This window comes from Oncorhynchus masou, chromosome 27 (genome assembly GCF_036934945.1).
Source record: "Oncorhynchus masou masou isolate Uvic2021 chromosome 27, UVic_Omas_1.1, whole genome shotgun sequence".
NCBI classification, from domain to species: Eukaryota; Metazoa; Chordata; class Actinopteri; order Salmoniformes; family Salmonidae; genus Oncorhynchus; species Oncorhynchus masou.
The window spans coordinates 19,463,396-19,488,107 of NC_088238.1; the positions used below are offsets into that span (position 1 = coordinate 19,463,396).

The window sequence follows — 24,712 nt, forward strand, 5'->3', positions numbered from 1 at the left end:
ACCCACCTGTAGCACGCACTCTCCAGCAGGTATATCTCTCTGGTCACCCCCAAAACCAATTCTTTCTTTGGCCGCCTCTCCTTCCAGTTCTCTGCTGCCAATGACTGGAACAAACTACAAAAATCTCTGAAACTGGAAACACTTATCTCCCTCACTAGCTTTAAGCACCATCTGTCAGAGCAGCTCACAGATTACTGCACCTGTACATAGCCCACCTATAATTTAGCCCAAACAACTACCTCTTTCCCTACTGAATTTATTTTATTTTATTTATTTTGCTCATTTGCCCCCCATTATTTTTATTTCTACTTTGCACATTCTTCCATTGCAAATCTACCATTCCAGTGTTTTACTTGCTATATTGTATTTACTTTGCCACCATGGCCTTTTTTTGCCTTTACCTCCCTTATCTCACCTCATTTGCTCACTTCGTATATATAGACTTGTTTCTACTGTATTATTGACTGTATGTTTGTTTTACTCCATGTGTAACTCTGTGTCGTTGTATGTGTCGAACTGCTTTGCTTTATCTTGGCCAGGTCGCAATTGTAAATGAGAACTTGTTCTCAACTTGCCTACCTGGTTAAATAAAAGTGAAATAAAAATAAATAAAATCTAAGGTCAGAGCATGATACCTACGCTCCTCTCTACATGGTGAGATTGGTCGCCAATGCGTTACAGATGTAGGGTTAGCCAAGGTAAAGTCCCCAATAGCAGCTGTGCAATAACCCCGTCAACCACCATCACTATACTAACCTACCCATGTAAGCTACCTACCTACCACCCCCATGTAATGTAATAGTTGGGCTGCATTCCATTCCCTCCAGGCCCTAGTGTGCAATTCTCTTACAGCATACCTGTACATGTCCTAACTTAGAGAGTGGGAGTACTGAACAATAATAGAGAGGAACAGAGATTGAAATCATCTAAGTTGATGAGCAAGTACATTAACATCTGTTCTAAATGTGATGAACAGACAGAGACAGAACCAGGACTGAAGACCCAACAGGAGATCTGTGAGGTCCATCTACACCAAGCCCTCAGGGCCTGTTACCCAGCCTGCCCTGGGATGTGTGTGTTGGCCTACTGTATATGTCTAGAAATGTGTGTCTTCATGTCTAAATGGTTGTGTGTGTATGTATGTGAGTGACTGTGTGTTCCCACTAAACTCAAGCACTATGAACCACTCTACACACACACACACAATTCTACACTACTTTCACCAACGCTGCATAGCCACAGCAATTCCCAGCCCAGGACAGCAGGACTCAGAGCTCTCTTTTATGCAAATGTAACTGTGTACAGTACATCTCCAGAACACACACACATTAAAACAAATACAGAAATACGGGCAGGTATTTCACACACACAGAATAGTCACTAGTCAGCAGGATTGATTGAACGGCATAGAAGCGTGTCATACGCTCCCATCCCCACTGTACCCCATAGAACACACAACCTCTAGAGAAGAGAGAGCGAGAAAGAGAGAGAGCCATACTACAACAAACGCAGAGAAAGAGGCAGCAGCAAGCACATCAATGGAGAAGCACCACGAATAACACTCCTTCCCCTTCTGTCTCCTCTCTTTCTCTGTACAGTATATGTCCATCCCCTCTCACTCCTTCCCCTTCTGTCTCCTCTCTTTCTCTGTACAGTATATGTCCATCCCCTCTCACTCCTTCCCCTTCTGTCTCCTCTCTTTCTCTGTACAGTATATGTCCATCCCCTCTCACTCCTTCCCCTTCTGTCTCCTCTCTTTCTCTGTACAGTATATGTCCATCCCTCTCACTCCTTCCCCTTCTGTCTCCTCTCTTTCTCTGTACAGTATATGTCCATCCCCTCTCACTCCTTCCCCTTCTGTCTCCTCTCTTTCTCTGTACAGTATATGTCCATCCCCTCTCATGTCCATCCCCTCACTCCCTTCCTCTCTTTCTCTGTACAGTATATGTCCATCCCCTCTCACTCCTTCCCCTTCTGTCTCCTCTCTTTCTCTGTACAGTATATGTCCATCCCCTCTCACTCCTTCCCCTTCTGTCTCCTTTCTCTGTACAGTATATGTCCATCCCCTCTCACTCCTTCCCCTTCTGTCTCCTCTTTCTCTGTACAGTATATGTCTTTCTCTCTAATCATTCTTTCCCCTTCTTATTCCCTGTAGATCCTTACCTTTCTTCCTGTAAGGGGTATTCTGTCTCCTCTCTTTACGAAAGGTCTTGTACAGAGAGGAACACGCAATTCCAGCAGCTCTTCTCGGCCTTCCCCAGATGTCCTGTGTGCTCCCCCTCTGCTTCTCAGAGAGACGGACTAATACATGTAGCTCCCCTTTTGCTGTGAGTCACAATCCAGTCCAGCAGTAAATAGCAGAGAAGAGGAGGAGTGTGCCCGCTCTTCTCCTTCTCTCTAGAGCTTGGCTCCCCTATCTCCTCTGTAAACGGACTAATACATGTAGCTCCTTTTAGCTGTGAGTCACAATCCAGTCCAGCAGTAAATAGCAGAGAAGAGGAGGAGTGTGCCCGCTCTCTCTCCCTCTCTCTCTCGCTTGGTTTCCTATCTCTCTCTCTCTCTCCTCTCTCTCTCTCTCTCTCTCTCTCTCTCTCTCTCTCTCTCTCTCTCAGAGGTTTTCCACCGTTCTGCCACTCCTCCTTCCTCCTCAGCTGCGGCAGAGAGACTGTCTCTCCCACATCTCTGCCTGAGACCCCCGCTCTACGCTGCTAGCTCTTTCTCTCTCTCCACCTCGTTACTATGGAGACGCGGGGCCCATCCAGAGATGGGCTCATGCACACTGGCTGTCGGTGTAGGTGAGTGAGTGAGTGAGTGTATATGTGCCTAAATGCGTGAGTATATGTCCGTGCATACCAGTAATGCAGAGCTCCTGTGTATCCCTGCATATCTCTCTACCACTCTCCAATGAGCTAAATCACCCATTATAATCCGACACCACACTACAGCCTAGAATAGAATAACATGACCCTAACGGAGCTAACGGAGCTAACGGAGCACAGCTGACTGAAGCTCTCCCTCTCTCCCTCCTTCAGGTTCTCTGACTGCTTTGGGGTTTTCCACAGAATATCGTCATCATTGTAAAGAGTTACAGAATGTTTGGGTACAGGACCCATATGTTGAAACTTGAATTAAACACACACATGCGCACACAGTGATGGGACTTGACAACAGGTGTGTGTGTGTGGGGGTGTGTGTATGCTATAGTGAGTGTGTGTGTGTGTTATAGTGAGTGTGTGTGTGTGTGTGTGTGTGTGTGTGTGTGTGTGTGTGTGTGTGTGTGTGTGTGTGTGTGTGTGTGTGTGTGTGTGTGTGTGTGTGTGTGTGTGTGTGTTATAGTGAGTGTGTGTGTGTGTGTGTGTGTGCTATAGTGTGTGTGTGTGTGTGCTGTAGTGAATGTGTGTGTGTGTGTGTGTGTGTGTGTGTGTGTGTGTGTGTGTGTGTGTGTGTGTGTGTGTGTGTGTGTGTGTGTGTGTGTGTGTGTGTGTGTGTTGTGTTGTAGTGTGTGTGTGTGTGTGTGTGTAGTGTGTGTGTGTGCTATAGTGAGTGTGTGTGCTATAGTGAGTGTGTGTGTGTGTGTGTGCTAGTGAGTGTGTGTGTGTGTGTGTGTGTGTGTGTGTGTGCTATAGTGAGTGTGTGTGTGTACGTAATACATGAAACCTAAGCCATCTAGCTTGACTTTGCGTCATCCCATTCCTAGCTATAAGTATCATTCATGTGATACTATGTTTAGGGATAATGCCTTTCGAAGCCGGTGCTCGGAGGATATATTGGCACAAGTGTTGTAAGGCCTAAGACGAAGTATAGGGCCGGCAAACCGTGCCAATATATCCTCCGAACACCGGCTTTCAGGGTATTATAACTTTCATACAACGGGTTACCAACATATTCAAATAACAAACGTTATTTCATCCTTCCACGAGATATAGTCCTGACACAAATGTAGGGTTGCTACCCAAGCCGGCTGGTCGTTTGTTCTATTGGTTCGGTTGCCAGAGACGCGACCCAGTCGTTCATTCACTTTGTTTTGTATCTATGGATGTGACCCAGTCGTTCATTCACTTTGTTTTGTATCTATGGATGTGACCCAGTCGTTCATTCTGAATGTTCCATTGCCATGCTGGCTGGCAACGTTCTTATCCCTTGCTTGCTAGCTAGCCAACTACGGCTACTTTACAGTCACATCAAAAAATGCAGCCAGAATAACAGAAAAGTAGCTGCATTTGTGTTTGTTTGAGCTGTTTTCTAGAGACATTTACTTGGATACATCCATAACACTGAGCTAATGATGCACGAATTCAGCTGGCATAGATGCTCTCTCATTAGGACACTGTTGTTCAGAGGAGAAAGCCAACAACACAGCTAATACAATCACTTCAAACTGATGCTGGAAAGACTAGCAGCATTTAATTTAGTACTAACTGTTTTTAATTGACATTTCTTTGTATATATATAAAAATGATGCCAGCTGATTTATGATTTCGACTGGCTGAGAAAAGCTGTCTGCCTGTCTGATTCGTCCCGACATGTTAATTTACTATGAGATAGGTGGAGATCGGATTTCAATATTGAAACAATGTAACAAATGTCGGAGAGACAGACAGCAAGGTTTATACAAATCTCTGCTGTTGAAAACTAAATGTCAGTCTAAAAGAAATGTGAGATAATATCTAGATGCTTTTTACAGTGGAGATAAAGTTTATAAATTGCCTGGCTGGGCTGATTAGACAGTGGATTGCGCAGTCAGATGGAACAGAGTAAATAGGCATTTTAACATCACAGATTTAGCCGGTGGTAACTTGTGGAATAGACACTGGCTAGAATGCGGTTTTAACCAAACAGCATTCAGGATTAGAAGCACCCGTTGTATAATTTACAGTAGTACAAAACTGCCAGGGTCAGAACATGAAGTTACAGCATCTCCCACTCCACCTCCTACTCTATTCTACCATAAAGGGGTGCTGTGAAACCAAAGAGGAATTAACAAGCAACGGTCAGAGAATGCAACATAGTAGCACATGCAGCACTATACAGTCCTCAGGCAAAACCACCCACACACCAATGAACATCAAGTACTAACTTACCCCTCTATCAAGATAACCTACAAGCAGTACGCATTCAACACACATAAACATGTGCACACACGTGCAGTACCCATTTGAACCACACACGCACGCACACACACACACACACACGCCCTCCTACATATAATCATCCTAACACAAAACATGCATTAAGATTCAATTATTTGCAGCTTAGAAGTGCGTCCAACTGACCAGCAGTGTGTGTGCTGTGGCTAACGAAGGCAGAAACCATCTGGTGGTGTGATGGGAAACAATCTGTGTATTTGGAGAGGTGACAGACAAGGTGACACACACACACACACACACACACACACACACACACACACACACACACACACACACACACACACACACACACACACACACACACACACACACACACTGTGCATTTGGACAGGTGACAGGGAAGGTATGAAATGCACAAACAAAGGGACACATCTGATTTAAAATCCTCCATCCTCCATTCCCATATATAGTCTCTATGGTAACTACTAGCTGGGGCGTCATGGCAACAGGGCAGAGCTGGGATAAAAAGGCTAAACTATTATTACTGGCTTGATGACTTATTGACCACCCATCATTATTGTGTTCAAGACTGGATATTAGCCAAGCAGAATGGGGAACAGTGTGTGTGTGTTTACGGGATGTCTCATTGCCATTTCCCTTTCAAGGAGCATATTATACGATCAGTGAGGAATGCAGAGAGACTTGTCCAGCCCTGTGGGAGTATGACACACACACACACACACACACACACACACACACACACAATACGGCACGGAGCACCCTACAGCACTAACCCAAAAACACGCCCTCACATGTAAGGAATGAGAAGAAGCAATACACAGCCACCTAAAAACACTGACCTGTTAGCCCAGGTAGACAACACTAGTTATCACTAGTAGTCCCATTTAACAGAAATAACCTCTGCTTTCAACGAGATTTCCCAGCTTTTACTCCCTAACACACACACACACACACACAATCCCACACACACTCCCCAAACCGTGTTCTCTGCCTGAGACCGTGTTCATTTCATCAACAAAGATTGTGACAAAAATATTTGTCAAACACCTATTTTTCAGTGGCAATTGACAAGACAATCAATTACTACATAGTCCCAGAAAAAAATCTATAACTAAACTAAAATGATTTTCGTTTTAGTTGACTAAAACATAACGAGACAAAATGATCTCTGTAACAAAAATCTAACTACTAAGTGGACTGGACAATAGTTTCTGAGACAGAGCTTTTCAATCATTTGTTAAAACTACACCTTGTTCAGTCGTGTTACCTTATTAACTAGCTATAGCTAACAACCTGGGGTGTATTCAGCAGGACGCAACGCTTTGGAACAGTCAGATGGAACAGTCAGATGGAAATATGTTATGTAAAACAAACATGCCTCTCTGACATGTTGAATAAGGAATAACGTCGGCTCTATTCATGGTATTTCTATTTGCAACGTTCAGGAACGTTTTTAAAACTGAACGTGACCCTGGTAACATTACCAATAGCCTGTTACGCAAACATTTGGTGAGAAAGCAAACAAATTGACTAAATCTAACAAACAGTGCCAAAATGAACACTGGTCTGAGAGGGTCAGGAAAACCACTGAGTCTCACATTAAGAGGAAGAGGTCCTGAGGGGAAATAACAGCCTCAACTTCTCTACCACTTTAACTCTCTAGAAAGCTTTCCAATCATGTTGAATTTCCTAATTACTCCATTCTGCGCTCTCAGCCTTTGCCTCCTCGAGGTGTCTTAATGGAGTGGTGCCACTGTCTGCCTAACAACAGGGAGGAAGGTGGAAATGAAAGGATGTGTCGCCATCTTGTGCATGGTTATGTTACTGCAGCTGTCTCTCCAACATCGATCCATGTCATAGTCATCATAGCAATAATACAAACTACATGTCTGTTTCAATCATTCAACGTTGTATTTAGCAATAAGTGCCTTGCTCAAGGGCACATGGACAAATGTTTAACCTAGCTCAGTGATTCGAAACAGCGACCTTTCGGTTACTGGCCCAACGCTCTTAACCGCGAGGCTACCTGTCTATTCCACTTGGAATGAGTCTGCATTCTTACCAATCCCATGTCTAGGATGTAAGCAGTTTTGAAAGGAACAAGGTTAAAAAGCTAAAAGCCTATCTTAAAGCTCAAAGCACATCTCAATCAAGTAGATCTCTGTGGCTCAAAAGCTGAATATGATTTGTCGACTGGAATGATTCATGATGGGGTTCAGCAGTTACACAGCCCAATAACAGATTTTGGTGCTACATGAAATCGTCCAATAAGAATGCTCATTTACGTGTTCCATTCAATATGGTTGGACATTTGGGTGCTTCCTCACATTTCTTCTGTGAGAGAGGCCTGGCGATCTGTTCTGAAGATAGAAGCATTGACGTCTAGCTCATTGACTTTTGCAACAAGGAAGCTCTTGCACTTGCAACCGGTCTATCAAGTTAGTCGTGTGTGTGTGTGTGTGTGTGTGTTCTGTGTGTGTGTGTGTGTGTGTGTGTGTGTGTGTGTGTGTGTGGAGAAGAGGAAGGATTAAGAGGTGTTTCTGGAGCAACACAGTTCTAATCCCACAACAGCAGGCCTGTATATGTACACACACAGACACCTAGTTCTATTTTAAACCTTTCCACAATCGCCCTCCGCCTCTCCATTGACTCCCCGGTCGCCACAGAATCTGAGGCCCATTGCGATTATAAAGTGATTTAGTGGGAAATCAATCGAGAAACAATTCTCCCCATCACTCTCCCTCTGTTATTTACCATCTCTCTCTCATGGTATTCTCTCTCTCTATATACACTGCAACAAATAAATACAGGGAACACAAACAACACAATGTAACTCCACTTAGGAAGCAACACTGATTGACAATAAATTTCACATGCTGTTGTGCAAATGGAATAGACAACAGGTGGAAATTATAGGCAATTAGCAAGACACCCCCAATAAAGGAGTGGTTCTGCAGGTGATAACCACAGACCACTTCTCAGTTCCTATGCTTCCTGGCTGATGTTTTGGTCACTTTTGAATGCTGGTGGTGCTTTCACTCTAGTGGTAGCATGAGACAGAGTCTACAACCCACACAAGTGGCTCAGGTAGTGCAGCTCATCCAGGATGGCACATCAATGCGAGCTGTGGCAAGAAGGTTTGCTGTGTCTGTCAGCATAGTGTCCAGAGCATGGAGGCGCTACCAGGAGACAGTCCAGTACATCAGGAGACATGGAGGAGGCCGTAGGAGGGCAACAACCCAGCAGCAGGACCACTACCTCCGCCTTTGTGCAAGGAGGAGCAGGAGGAGCACTGCCAGAGCCCTGCAAAATGACCTCCAGCAGGCCACAAATGTGCATGTGTCTGCTCAAACGGTCAGAAACAGACTCCATGAGGGTGGTATGAGGGCCCGACGTCCACAGGTGGGGGTTGTGCTTATAGCCCAACACCGAGCAGGACGTTTGGCATTTGCCAGAGAACACCAAGATTAGCAAATTCGCCACTGGCGCCCTGTGCTCTTCACAGATGAAAGCAGGTTCACACTGAGCACATGACAGACGTGACAGAGTCTGGAGACGACGTGGAGAACGTTCTGCTGCCTGCAACATCCTCCAGCATGACCGGTTTGGCGGTGGGTCTGTCATGGTGTGGGGTGGCATTTCTTTGGGGGGCCTCCATGTGCTCGCCAGAGGTAGCCTGACTGCCATTAGGTACCGAGATGAGATCTTCAGACCCCTTGTGAGACCATATGCTGGTGCGGTTGGCCCTGGGTTCCTCCAAATGCAAGACGATGCTAGAGCTCATGTGGCTGGAGTGTGTCAGCAGTTCCTGCAAGAGGAAGGCATTGATGCTATGGACTGGCCCGCCCGTTCCCCAGACCTGAATCCAATTGAGCACATCTGGGACATCATGTCTCGCTCCATCCACCAACGCCACGTTGCACCACAGACTGTCCAGGAGTTGGCGGATGCTTTAGTCCAGGTCTGGGAGGAGATCCCTCAGGAGACCATCCGCCACCTCATCAGGAGCATGCCCAGGCGTTGTAGGGAGGTCATACAGGCACGTGGCGGCCACACACACTACTGAGCCTCATTTTGACTCGTTTGAAGGACATTACATCAAAGTTGGATCAGCCTGTAGTGTGGTTTTCCACTTAATTTTTTTTTTTTTTTTCACCTTTATTTAACCAGGTAGACTAGTTGAGAACAAGTTCTCATTTGCAACTGCGACCTGGCCAAGATAAAGCATAGCAGTGTGAACAGACAACACAGAGTTTCACATGGAGTAAACAATTAACAAGTCAATAACACAGTAGAAAAAAAGGGGAGTCTATAAACATTGTGTGCAAAAGGCATGAGGAGGAAGGCGAATAATTACAATTTTGCAGATTAACACTGGGGGGATAAATTATCAGATGGTCATGTACAGGTAGAGATATTGGTGTGCAAAAGAGCAGAAAAGTAAATAAATAAAAACAGTATGGGGATGAGGTAGGTGAAAATGAGTGGGCTATTTACCAATAGACTATGTACAGCTGCAGCGATCGGTTAGCTGCTCAGATAGCAGATGTTTGAAGTTGGTGAGGGAGATAAAAGTTTGAGTGTGACTCCAAATCCAGACCTCCATGGGTTGATGAATTTGATTTCCATTGATAATTTTTGTGTGATTTTGTTGTCAGCACATTCAACTATGTAAAGAAAAAAGTATTTAATAAGAATATTTAATTCATTCAGATCTAGGATGTGTTATTTTAGTGTACCCTTAATTATTTGAGCAGTATATATATATATATTCTTGCTAATCCCATGTCTAGGATGTCAGCAGCTTTGAAAGGAACAAGGGTAAAAGCTAAAAGCTAATATATATACAGTGGGGCAAAAAAGTATTTAGTCAGCCACCAATTGTTCAAGTTCTCCCACTTAAAAAGATGAGAGGCCTGTAATTTTCATCATAGGTACACTTCAACTATGACAGACAAAATGAGAAAAAAAAATCCAGAAAATCACATTGTAGGATTTTTTATGAAAGTAAGTATTATTATATTATTAATAAGGCTTTCTCAATAGCAAGGCTCTGCTCACTGAGTCTGTACATAGTCAAAGAGTTCCTTAAGTTTGGGTCAGTCACAGTGGTCAGGTATTCTGCCACTACTCTCTGTTTAGGGCCAAATAGCATTCCAGTTTGCTCTGTTTTTTGTTTAATTCTTTCCAATGTATCAAGTAATTACCTTTTTGTTTGATCATTTAGTTGGGTGTAATTGTGCTCTCTCTCTCCAGTAGCCAGTGTGACGAGCATTGACCTCTCCATCACCCCAGAGACAGAGTCCAGCTGCACTCCTAGTATACTCATTATAGGGCTTCTCTCTGTCACCAAACACACACACGTCGTTCCCATCCTCTTGCCTGTCCCCAGTGTCAGTGTGACGCAGTGGAACCCCCCTAACCCAAATGTAATGGTACTGTCATTTGTATACAGTAATCAGGCGTAGGAAGAGGGAGTCATGCTCTCAATGATTGGTAGTGAGGCACCACAAACACGCGCGCACACACACGCGCGCGCACACACACGCTGGAGTCACACGCTCAAGTCAAACGCTACTAATGAAGCAATGTGTTTTAATTAATAATAGTGTGAACGGGAGTCCCACATCTGACAGAGAGTAACTATTGCACTGAAATTAACTCACAAATGCACACAAACACACAAATGCAGGGGAGTGTACATACACACACACACACATATGCAGGGGAGTGTACGTACACACACACACAGATTTTTGTGCAGAAGTGAATATCTTTGCCGGTCTCTTCTCTACCCTCCTGTGGCTCTAACTCAAACTACACCCTCCTCTCAATCCTCCACAGCCATTTCCTCTCCCTCTCCCCCATCTGAATACTATACTAACATCCACCTCTGTAACACGCTGCACCTCCCCATTTGTTTTCAGATCCGAGAGGAAAGAGGAAAGGACATGAGGAAAGGAGACTACCTCAGACTACTGAGATGCATTCCAGCCCCAGAAGAGCGAGAGTAGACAAGGAAAGCAGGCCACTGAGAGACTATTGAGGGACCCTGGACAAACAGTGTGGGTGGTTTCCTCGGTGTTGTGAGACATTGCCTCCTAAGTACTTATATAATCTCTCTCTCTCTCCCTCATCCCTTCATACCGCACTGGAGGAGAGAAAATACACCATCCTCCTCTCTTCTCACAGAAACCAGCAGGCACTCGATTTAATCAACTCTGACCACTAAATACAGGTGGTGTGTGTGTGAGAGCGTACAGTACATGTGTGTATCAATTCCCAGAAAGCTCTTACATATAGTAGCATATCTCCACCCTACCCGACACCCTACACCCACTCCAATTTGCTTACCGCCCCAATAGGTCCACAGACGACGCAATCGCAACCACACTGCACACTGCCCTAACACATCTGGACAAGAGGAATACCTATGTGAGAATGCTGTTCATTGACTACAGCTCAGCATTTAACACCATAGTACCCTCCAAACCCGTCATCAAGCTCGAGACCCTGGGTCTTGACCCCGCCCTGTGCAACTGGGTCCTAAACTTCCTGACGGGCTGACACCCCAGGTGGTGAGGGTAGGTAACAACATCTCTGAGCCCTCTCCTATACTCCCTGTTCACCCACGACTGCGTGGCCATGCACGCCTCCAACTCAATCATCAAGTTTGCAGATGACACTACAGTGGTAGGCTTGATTACCAACAACGACGAGACGGCCTACAGGGAGGTGGTGAGGGCCCTCTGAGTGTGGTGTCAGGAAAATAACCTCACACTCAACGTCAACAAAAAAAAATGAGATGATCGTGGCTTTCAACCTACCAACCCTGTAACCAACCAACCCATCATCCCTGCAAACAACCCACCAACCAACCAACCAACCAACCAACCAACCAACCAACCAACCAACCAATCCACCAATGTTGTAACCAACCTACCAACCCTGTAACCCTGTTGCCAACCCACCAACCCTGTAACCAACCTACCAACCCTGTAACCCTGTTACCAACCCACGAGCCCTGTAACCAACCCACCAATCGTGTAACCAATCCACCAACCCTCTAACCAACCAACCCACCAGCCCTGCAAACAACCCACCAACCAACCAACCAACCCACCAACCTTGTAACCAACCAACCCACCAACCCTGTAACCAACCCACCAACCCTGTAACCCACCAACCAACTCACCAACCATGTTACCAACCCACCAATCCACTAACCCTGTTACCAACCCGCCAACCCTGTAACCAACCCATCCTCCCTGTAACCCACCAACCCTGTAACCAACCCACCAACCAACCCACCAACCCTGTAACCAACCCATCCTCCCTGTAACCCACCAACCCTGTAACGAACCCACCAACCAACCCACCAACCCTGTAACCAACCCACTAAACCTGTAACCAACCTACCAACCCTATAACCAAACAACCCACCAGCCCTGCAAACAACCCACCAACCAACCCACCCACCAACTCTGTAACCAACCCACCAACTCTGTAATCAACCCACCAACCCTGTAACCAACCCACCAACTCTGTAATCAACCCACCAACCCTGTAACCAACCCACCAACCCTGTAATCAACCCTGTAACCAACCCACCAACCAACCCAGTAACCAATCCACCAACCAACCCTGTAACCAACCCACCAACCCTGTAACCAAACTTGTATCCAAACAACCCACCAACCCTGCAACCAACCCAGTAACCAATCCACCAACCCACCCTGTAACCAACCCACCAACCAACCCTGCAACCCACCAACCAGCCAACCCTGTAACCAACCAACCCACCAACCAACCAACCCTGCAACCCACCAACCAACCAACCTTGCAACCCACCAACCAACCAACCCTGCAACCCACCAAGCAACCAACCCTGCAACCCACCAACCAACCAACCTTGCAACTCACCAACCACTCACTCACTGAAGAGTTTCCCCAACCAACCAACCCTGCAACCCACAACCAAGCTGTGTGTTCCAACGATCCAAAGATGACAAAATCTGTCAGGGGGACCATGTGACCACCACCTGTGCTCCACGTGTCATCATCTATCTGTTCTGTGGACTAAAGATAGATCCTAATAAACAAACTTGAAAATGAACATTTACTAGCATAAATGTGTGTGCTTGCTTCTACTGTCTTCTTCAGGCAGTATTTCTATAGTAGCGTATGGGGAATAACAGCAGTGTGTTTTCAACAAGCACATTAAAAAACAGTAATCACCAGCAATAACCATAATAGACTCACATTGATGAGTTCTAACTCCCAGATCTTCTTGACCAGTTCCATGGAGGTGTATCCGTTGATGAGGAAGGACTTAGTGTAGTCTCCCAGCTCCAGAGACTCCAGCCACTCAGCCACTGACGTGGGGTTGTTACCATCATAGCCAATAGGACGCACCTGGAGGGGGAAGGAGGAGGGGACAGACTGTCACTAGATGATATGAAGAGCAATGATACCGGACACTAAAACTAGGGTGGGGGGCAGAGATGGAGGCAGGGAGGGTGGGGGGCAGAGATGGAGGAAAGGAGGGAGGTGGGCAGAGAGGGAAGAAAGGAGGGAGGAAGAAAGGGGTAGAGAGGGAAGAAAGGAGGGAGGGGGGCAGTGAGGGAAGAAAGGAGGGAGGGGGAGAGAGGGAAGAAGGGAGGAGGGGGGCAGAGAGGGGGCAGAGGGAGGAGGGGGAAGAAGAAAGGAGCAGGGAGGGAGAGGGGGGCAGAGAGGGAAGCAGGGAGGGAGGGGGCAGAGATGGAAGCAGGGAGGGAGGGGGGCAGAGAGGGAAGAAAGGAGGGAGGGGGGCAGAGATGGAAGCAGGGAGGGGGAGGGGGGCAGAGAGGAAGAGAGGGGGGCAGAGAGGGAAGAAAGGAGGGAGGGGGCAGAGGGAAGAAAGGAGGGAGGGGGCAGAGAGGGAAGCAAGGAGGGAGGGGGCAGAGAGGGAAGAAAGGAGGGAGGGGGGCAGAGAGGGAAGAAAGGAAGGAGGGGGCAGAGAGGGAAGAAAGGAGGGAGGGGGGCAGAGAGGGAAGAAAGGAGGGAGGGGGGCAGAGAGGGAAGCAGGGAGGGAGGGGGGCAGAGAGGGAAGCAGGGAGGGAGGGGGCAGAGAGGGAAGCAGGGAGGGAGGGAGGGGGCAGAGAGGAAGCAGGGGGGAGCAGGGGGGGCAGAGTAGGAGACAGAGATTGAGGAAAGGAGGGAGGGGCAAAGAGGGAGGCAGGGAGGGAGTAAAGGAGGGAGGGGGCAAAGAGGGAGGCAGGGAGGGAGGGGGAAAAGAGGGAGGCAGGGAGGGAGTAAAGGAGGGAGGGGCAAAAAGGGAGGCAGGGAGGGAGTAAAGGAGGGAGGGGGCAAAGAGGGAGGCAGGGAGGGAGGGGGCAAAGAGGGAGGCAGGGAGGGAGTAAAGGAGGGAGGGGAAGCATAGCCTGTGCTGCATGTAAAATGATGACTTAAATACAGAAATAGGATATAAGATTCTGAATTCCATATCAACCCTTAGCACCCAAGGACATGATAAACATTACAGAGAAAATCCCACCTAGCCATTCAGAGGGAGAGGCAGGGCTAGTTCCATACTGCTTACAGAATAGCTATCTAAATCCCTCAGATCAACAAGGGGTGTAGGAGCTAAAGGTTTATTTAGGATTAGGCAAATGCATCTTATTCTTCCCTATAGTTACTTGGTATGGTGGTATGGTTGGTATGGTTTGTTGTCTTTTGTTGTCTTTTGCAATACAGTCAACACGACTTCAGAGGAGAAGAGCATTCTGCTTTTCCTCATAGAAGAGGAGATATCTGAAGTAATAAGGATTCGCCATCCTACTTTTAAGAAGAGTTGGGACTTTGGAGTGAGCACATCGCGTGACATTTACCTAAAATGTGCATCCTTCTTTCCACAAGGTGAGGGAGAAGAGAGAGGATTTCTCTGTCGTTTGAAAACTTTGCAGGGATGAGAGAAGGAGAGTGCTGACTGAGGTTAAATTTAAGAAGATTGGTTACCCAGAGTTCCTCCCTCCCTCCCTTTCTCATGTAATTGACCTCTCTCACTTAGTTGGCTATATTGGTTGTGTGTGTGACTGCACAAGGAAAGACTCAACCATTTTGAATGTTATATAGTTTTTAGAGCGATGTTCTATTGGAGAATAACTCAGATACACATGAAAACATGAAATGACCCCAGGATTAGATAGAACGTCGCTCAGAGATGCACAAATACAATATTTAATTTATACTGGTGAAGAGCTCATCTTCTGATGTTATCCCCTCCACAGAATCCTAATGATGCTGGATTCATTTTTACTGCAGTACATGCAAACGCACGCACACAGTACTGACCCTGGGCAGTAGGCGTATGGCCTGTAGCAGCCTCTGTCTGTGGGCTGAGTTGAGGATCCCGATCTCCAGCAGGTCCTGGTCCTCCACCACGTTACTGCCCTGCATGAGGAACATACACATGACATCATCAGCCCATTGATCAGTGACATCATCATGCAGAGACCTCTGTTCACTACTCCACCCATCCCAATGCCTTGTTGTGAGGGGTATCTTGCATAAATGGCCACCAATAATCTAACTAGTTTCTTAGTTATTTACACTGTCATTTTTTGTGTAAGGCCCCCCCTACCCTGCACGCAACCTATATTTATTTTCCCTTTTGTACATTAACACTGTATATAAATATTAATGACATTTTTTTTGTTTTTCACTTTTGTTTATTATCTATTTCATATGTAAACATGTTTCCCATGCCAATAAAGCCCCTTAAATTGACATTTAATTGACAGTGAGAGACTGAGTGAGAGACTGAGTGAGAGACTGAGTGAGAGACTGAGTGAGAGACCGAGTGAGAGACCGAGTGAGAGACCGAGTGAGAGACCGAGCGAGAGACCGAGCGAGAGACCGAGAGAGCGAGCGAGAGACCGAGCGAGAGACCGAGAGAGCGAGCGAGAGACCGAGCGAGAGACCGAGAGAGAGACCGAAAGAGAGACCGAAAGAGAGACCGAGAGCGACAGAAAGCGACAGACAGACGAACAGGACAGACAGACAGCGACAGACAGACAGCGACAGACAGACAGACAGACAGACAGCGACAGACAGACAGACAGACAGACAGACAGACAGACAGACAGACAGACAGACAGACAGACAGACAGACAGACAGCGACAGACAGACAGACAGCGACAGACAGACAGCGACAGACAGACAGACAGCGACAGACAGACAGACAGACTGACAGACAGACAGACAGACAGACAGCGACAGACAGACAGCGACAGACAGACAGACAGCGACAGACAGACAGCGACAGACAGACAGACAGCGACAGACAAAAGAGTGAATAAAGGACAGAGGAGAGAGGGAGAGAGAGATAGAAAGAGAGAGTTTGAGAGAGAGAGAGAGAGAGAGAGAGAGAGAGAAGGCACCAGAGAGGTGAGGTGCTGGGGGTTGTCTCTCTCTCTCTGGAGCCCCAGCCTCAGGCTGTACTAAAGCCCAGACACAGATCACACCTGGTAGGGGGACTGAACTTGTCACTCCTCCACATCTCATTCATCCCCTCTCTTAATCTCCCTCTCTCTTGGCCTGGCTAGACAATAACACAGATAGCTATCGATCTGGAGCACTGAAGACAGGGATGAAGGAGGAATGGAACGGCAGATTTCACAGCAATCTTTTTCATGTCATCCTCAACGTGAACCTCTAACCTGCTGATCTCTACCGACCAAGAGCCATGGGCTTATGTTGTATTTATGTACTGTATAGGGCGGTACATTAGGGTAACGTGATGCTATTGTATTATATTAGAGGACGTAAGTTGCAATATCTTAGGGCATAAATACAGTTGCATTGAATTTACTAGCCAAAGTGTTGCACTACATGGGAATAGAGGTCCATTTGAGACACACACAGTCTCCTCCAGTGCCCTTGTTCGATAGACCACTCAGGCTGATTAAGAGAGCCCAGAACACCCAGCATCTGTTACAGTCACCGCCCTACACCGTCAGACCAGAGTAATGGCACCCAGAGCCGGGGACGGATGGCTGGGGCTTCAAAGACATGACTAATCGCTCGCCGCTGGTCTCTGACAGGGGGAGATAGAGAGGCTGAGGGTGTTTGTCTTGTTCCATCTGCCCTTATTTTATATTCATAGAATCTCTCTCTTGCTCTTTCCCTCCCCCTCTCTCTCTCTCTCACACACACACACACACACACACACACACACACACACACACACACACACACACACACACACACACACACACACACACACACACACACTATGGCTGCATTTAGACAGGCAGCCAAATTCTGATATTTTTGTCACTAATTGGTCTTTTGACCAATCAAAGTCCATTTCAGAGCTCATCCGATTGTTCAAAAGACCAATTAGTGTAAGAAAGACTGAATTGGGCTGCCTGTGTACATGCACCCTATGTAATCACTTCATCTCTGCTCTGGGGTTACCTGACATATTCAACTTTGACCCCTGAGCTAATGATGACATTAGCAGGGTAGGTAGAGGTTTCCCCTAACAACCCCTAACCAGGGATGATATTATTTTCACTTCATGACAGTCAAGGTTAGGATTGGGATAGGTTCAACTTCTACCATGACCTACACCGTCATCGGCTGCATCTCAATGGTTATAAATGGCTTTCTTTTCTCATATCCTTCCCTTCACGACCACTGATTGTAAAGGGCTTGACAAATTATAGCAATATGTTGAAGACCTATCTGGTCCTATCTAGGAAATGAGACAAGGAAAGGAAGCTGTTAGGGCTAAGGGTATAGTAATGCCATGTATAGAATAAACATAACTTCTGGAAGAGAAAGTCTTTAAAGATGTTTGTTCTATATACATTTTCTATAACATTAAATTTCTATAACTTCGCTAAACTGTACAATTCAATGCTGTGATACCTATTTAACACCACACACTGCTGCTCATGCTCCCAGATTATTTTGATGTTCTTGTTCCACATACCATGAAATATTGCAATATCTCTATGTGTTAATTGAATATAACAAATAATGACACACTTTACCTAAGTGCTTTTCATTAACAGCAAAAATCTTGTCCACTTCACTGTGTGAATTCAATTGAACTGTTGATAGGTCTATTATCAAGACCATAGTAGTGCTTTCACACAATGCTTCGGGTCAAGCTTCCCTTAAAAGGCAGAAATTAAAATTCATGCAGCCCAGGGTTTACATGCCACAGTCAAAGTGATAGAGTAATGGAGTAATGGTACTGAAATCCATTATCAAGACCAACAGGAGCTCAATGACTAGCTAGTAAAAATCACTCAGTCTGTCTCCATCGGTCTCTCGTTCTCCGTTTAACTCACTCTCGCTCTCCCGCTCTCCATGGAAAACATATGTTAATTTTGCCAAAGCAAGTTAAATAGATAATAAACAAAAGAGAAATAAATAATAAAAAACGGACAGTAAACATTACACTCACAAAAGTTTCAGAGGAATGGAGACATTTCAAATGTCACATTATGGCTATGTACAGTGTTGTAACGATGTGCAAATAGTTAAAGTACAAAAGGGAGAATATATAAACAAATATTGGTTGTGTTTACAAAGGTGTTTGTTCTTCACTGGTTGCCCTTTTCTTGTGGCAACAGGTCATAAATCTTGCTGCTGTGATGTCACACTGCTATTTCACCAAATATATATGGGAGTTTATCAAAATTGTATTTGGTTTCAAATTCCTTGTGGGTCTGTGTAATCTGAGGGAAATAGAGTGCATTCAGAAAGTATTCAGACCCCTTCAATTTATCCACATTTTGTTACGTTACAGCCGTGTTCTAAAATGGATTGAATTGTTTTTTCCCCATCATCAATCTACACACAATCCTCCATAATGACAAAGTGAAAACAGGTTTAGATATTTTTGCAAATTTATAAAAAGTAAAAATGGAAATATCACATTTACATAAGGATTCAGACCCTTTACCCAGTACTTTCTTGAAGCACGATTACAGCCTCGAGTCTTCTTGGGTATGACACTAGAAGCTTGGCAAACCTGCATTGGGGGATTTTCTCCCATTCTTCTCTGCAGATCCTCTCAAGCTCTATCAGGTTGGATGGGGAGCGTCGCTGCACAGCTATTTTCAAGTCTCTCCAGAGATGTTCGATAGGGTTCAAGTCCGGGCTCTGGCTGGGCCACTCAAGGACATTCTGAGACTTGTCCTCAAAGCCACTCCTGCATGCTGAAAAACATCCCCATAGCATGATGCTGCCACCACCATGCTTCACCATAAGGATGGTGCCAGGTTTCCTCCAAACATGACGCTTGCATTCTGGCCAAAGAGTTCAATCATGGTTTCATCAGACCAGAGAATCTTGTTTCTCATGGTCTGAGAGTCCTTGAAGTGCCTTTGGTAAACTCCAAGTGGGCTGTCAGGTGCCTTTTACTGAGGAGTGGCTTCCATTTGGTCACTCTACCATTAAGGCCTGATTGGCGGAGTCCTGCAGAGATGGTTGTCCTCCTGGAAGGTTGGGCATCTCCACAGAGGAACTCTGGACCTCTGTCAGAGTGACCATTGGGTTCTTGGTCACCTTCCTGACCAAGGTTCTTCTCTCCCGATTGCTCAGATTGGCCGGGCAGCCAGCTCTAGGAAGAGTCTTGGTGGTTCCAAACTTCTTCCATTTAAGAATGATGGAGGCCACTGTGTTCTTGAGGAACTTCAATGCTGCAGAAATGTTTTGGTACCCTTCCCCAGACCTGTGCATCGACACAAACCTGTCTCGGAGCTCAATGGACAATTCCTTCGACCTCACGGCTTGGTTTTTGCTCTGACATGCACTGTTAACAGGTGTGTGCCTTTCCAAATCATGTCCAATCAATTGAATTTAGGTGGACTCCAATCAAGTTGTAGAAACATCACAAGAATGATCAATGGAAACAGGATGTACCTGAGCTCAATTTCGGGTCTCATAGGAAAGGGTCTGAATACTGAATACTGAATATGTAAATAAGGTAAACTCAGCAAAAAAAGAAACGTCCTCTCACTGTCAACTGTGTTTATTTTCAGCAAACTTAAAATGTGTAAATATTTGTATGAACATAACAACTGAGACATAAACTGAACAAGTTCCACAGACGTGACTAACAAGAATTTAATAATGTGTCCCTGAACAAAGGGGGGTCAAAATCAAAAGTAACAGTCAGTATCTGATGTGGCCACCAGCTGCATTAATTACTGCAGTGCATGTCCTACCCATGGACTGCACCAGATTTGACAGTTCTTGCTATGAGATATTACCCCACTCTTCCACCAAGGCACCTGCAAGTTCCCAGACATTTCTGGGGGGAATGGCCCTAGTCCTCACCCTCTGATCCAACAGGTTCCAGACCTTCTCAATGGGATTGAGATTCGGGCTCTCGCTGGCCATGGCAGAGAGCTGACATTCCTGTCTTGCAGGAAATCACGCACAGAACAAGCAGTATGGCTGGTGGCATTGTCATGCTGGAGGGTCATGTCAGGATGAGCCTGCAGGAAGGGTACCACATGAGGGAGGAGGATGTCTTCCCTGTAACGCACAGCGTTGAGATTCCCTGCAATGACAACAAGCTCAGTCCGATGATGCTGTGACACACCACCCCAGACCATGACGGACCCTCCCCCTCCAAATCAATCCCGCTCCAGAGTACAGGCCTCAGTGTAACGCTATTCCTATGACGATAAACGCAAACCCGACCATCAACCCTGGTGAGACAAAACCGTGACTCGTCAGTGAAGAGCACTTTTTGCCAGTCCTGTCTGGTCCAGTAACGGTGGGTTTGTGTCCATAGGCAACGTTGTTGCCGGTGATGTCTGGTGAGGACCTGCCTTACAACAGGCCTACGAGCTCTCAGTCTAGCCTCTCTCTGCCTATTGTGGAAAGTCTGAGCACTGATGGATGGATTGTGCGTTCCTGGTGTAACTCGGGCAGTTGCTGTTGCCATCCTGTACCTGTCCCACAGTTGTGATGTTCGGATGTACCGATCCTGTGCAGATGTGGTTACAAGTGGTCTGCCACTGCGAGGACTATCAGCTGTCCGTCCTGTCTCCCTGTAGCACTGTCTTAGGCGTCTCACAGTACAGACATTGCAATGTATTGCCCTGGCCACATCTGCAGTCTTCATGCCTCGTTAGTGTCCTAAGTTTTCATAACTGTGACCTTAATTGCCTACCGTCTTTAAGCTGTTAGTGTCTTAATGACCTTTCCACAGGTGCATGTTCATTAGTTGTTTATATTTCATTGAACAAGCATGGGAAACAGTGTTTAAACCCTTTACAATCAAGATCTGTAAAGTTATTTGGATTTTTACGAATTATCTTTGAAAGACAGGATCCTGAAAAAGGGAGTTTATTTTTGTTTTAAATGTTTTTTTTAAACTCTGTTTATTAAGTTTTACACACACAGACAAGACAACACAAAGCAATATAAATAATATACTCAACTAGAAAAAAATACAAATAAAAGTACAAATAAAAAAATAGCTTTAAAGATACCATACTTTAGACAAGTTAAACAGACCAGGCAGAAGGCTACAAAGGTTAAAGGGCAATCTATAGTACAGGGACAGAGCAAACACCTCACCATTGTTCCTGTAAACAGTCAAGGAATAAGGGTGGAGAAATGCAACCACTCACAGACAGTCATGGCCACAGACCGACCATCCACTGGACCAAATATAACGTTTACAATGCTTTAAAATAAAAAATAGAATGATTATTCATGTAGGCGTGAACAAAATGTAAAAATAATCCGCGGGTCACAATCAATAAGCACATGGACCTTAATGCCCCCCCAGCAAAAACACAGAGAGAGGCAGGGGGGTCAAATACAGACTTATTTTAGTTGTAATTGGAATGCTATCAGAGGATGGACTGTTTAAAGTAAGACCGAAATGGAGCCCAAGCCTCATTAAACAGTTTGGGGTTCCCACGTGAATTGAATTTTTTCTAGTTTCAGAGAGCACAACACATCTCTCACCCAATATTTATAAGATGGGGTAGCTGCCATCTTCCAGTTCTGTAGTATTAGCCATCTAGCTAAAAGAGTTGTATACGCAACAGTGTCCGACTGGATTCTTGACAGGGGGGTACCCATGGGCAGTACTCCAATAAGGGCTGTAAGGGGAGACGGATCTATAACAGTGTCATATATATCAGAGAAACATTTACATTTGAATTCCCAGAAACCTGACAGTTTATGACAGCCCCAAAACATATGCAACAGTGTGGATGGTTCCACTTTACATCTTACACAGGTAGGATCAAAATCAGAGAATATTCTTCCAAGTTTGGCCCCCGACCAGTGGATACGGTGAACCACCTTGAATTGATTGAGGCTGTGTCTAGTGCTAAAAGAGGACAAGTGCACCCTGTGCAGCACAGATTCCCAGGCGTCTTCCCCAAGTTTCTCCCCCAAATCCTTTTCCCATCGAGTCTTTAAAGGCACCAAAGAAGGGTTCTGTAAGTCATGAATGATTGCATATACATCTAAAATTGCGCCCCTAGGAAGCTTGTTCAACTCCAAGATGCTCTCTATAGCTGTATTCGCAGGCCTATTGGGAAATCCAGGTGTGTTAGCTCTGACAAAGTTTCTAGTCTGGAAAAAGTGGGATTGGGGAGATTGAACTTTTCCTGCAGCTGAGAAAAAGAGGCAAATGTATCATCAAAGAATAATTGGGCTAGCGAGGAGAGGCCTAGTGAGTGCCAAATGCCAAAAGCCCCATCATTCAAAGATGGAGGAAATAAAATGTTCTGATTGATTGGGCCTGATAGAGAAAAGCCTCGGAGGCTAAAGGCTAAACGGAACTGATTCCAAATTTTAAGAGAATGCTTTACAATCGGGTTGACACACCTTTTGCCTAGGGACACTGGGAGAGACAAGCACAACACAGAGGAAAGTGCTGCAGGTTTACACGATTCAGACTCCGTCTGGACCCAGAGTGGTCTAGGGCCAGTAGGATCAGTCTGCAGCCAGTACAGAAGGGCTCTGAAATTTGCAGCCCAGTAGTATGTCTGAAAATTTGGTAGAGCTAAACCCCCCAATGACCTAGGCTTCTGTAAATGTTTTCTACCAATCCGTGGTACCTTGCCATCCCAAATAAAATGCATGAATGTTTGATCCAGTGAAATAAAAAAAGATTTTGTAATAAAAATGGGTAAACATTGAAATAAATATAAAAATTTGGATAAGACATTCATTTTAATGACATTAATCCTTCCGATAAGAGAAAGGGGTAGGGAATTCCAAAAAGTAAAAGATTGTTTCAAACGGTCTGATCCCGGACAATCCTAAACTGAGAACTTGTAAAAGAGCAGTTTAAAGCAGCCTTGTTTACAGGAAAAAGCTCACTCTTGCCTAGATTCAGCTTGTACCCTGAGATTGATCCAAACTTTTTAAGAACAGATAGGGTACGTGGCAATGAGGTATCAGGGTTGGAGATAAACAAAAGGAGGTCGTCAGCATATAGCGAGACTTTCTGCTCCCAGCCCGCCCTGATTATACCTTGAATGGCATCATTAGAGCGTAGTGCAATGGCGAGAGGCTCGATTGCCAAAGCAAACAACAAGGGGGAGAGTGGACAACCCTGTCTGGATCCGCGGTGCAAGGGAAAATAGTCAGAGGACAAGTTATTAGTCCGTACCGAAGCCATGGGGTAAAAATAAAGACTCTTTATCCATGCAATGAATTTGGGGCCAAAGCCAAATCTATAAAGGGCAGCTGTTAGGTAATCCCACTCAATGCGGTCAAACGCTTTTTCGGCATCAAGTGAGACCACCACCTCCGGGTCCCCCGACGCTGGGGAGTACAGTATATTCATAAGGCGCCTAATATTGAAAAATAAATGCCTATTTCTCACAAAGCCAGTCTGGTCAGAGTGTATTACTTGGTGCAGCGAGCCTTCCATACGGATGGCTAAAAGCTTTGCTAGGATTTTGTAATCACAGTTTAAAAGCGAGATTGGGCGATAGGATCCACATTCCAGTGGGTCTTTATTTTTCTTTAATAGTAATGCAATTGAAGCCTGATAAAGACTAGGCGGTAGCTTTGAAGTATTAAGGCACTCTGCAAATAGTCAAGACAAGAATGGGCAAAGCAGACCAGAAAACGTCCTGTAAAATTCGGTTGGAAAACCGTCCGGACCTGGTGATTTACCACTTTTCATTGCGGACACTGCTGTTGCAATCTCCTCAAGCGTAAATTCTTCTTCTAGACAGTCATGGGAGTCTGTATCAATTGAAGGCATATTCAAGCCATTAAAGAAGGAGTCAATCAGCAAAGGGTCTTGAGGGTATTCAGAGGTGCATAGCGCAGAGAAAAATTGTTTAAATTGATCATTGATCTCTTTATGTATAACTGTGGTGGCACCAGATGGGGTCCTTATTTGTGGGATTAAACGTGAGGCCTCAGATTTATGGATCTGATGCGCAAGGAGTTTACTGGCCTTGTCGCCTTGTTCATAGACTTTGTATCGAGCTCGCAAGAGTAACTGTTCAGCTTGCCTGGTAGAAAGCTCATTAAATTCAGATAGGAGTAGTTGGCCTCTTTATGCAGATCAGAGGAAAGATCCGTAGCATACTTCTCATCCAATGTG

The 24,712-nt window shown here is 45.6% G+C and overlaps 1 protein-coding gene across 1 annotated transcript in view; it reads right to left on the reverse strand.

Annotated features, from left to right (window-relative positions):
* LOC135515718 (ankyrin repeat and sterile alpha motif domain-containing protein 1B-like) overlaps positions 1–24,712 on the reverse strand; it is a 358,368-nt gene that overhangs the window by 55,019 nt on the left and 278,637 nt on the right. The window contains 2 exon segments of the mRNA XM_064939410.1: positions 13,371–13,523; positions 15,441–15,539. Of these exon segments, the coding sequence (XP_064795482.1) occupies positions 13,371–13,523; positions 15,441–15,539 (252 nt within the window).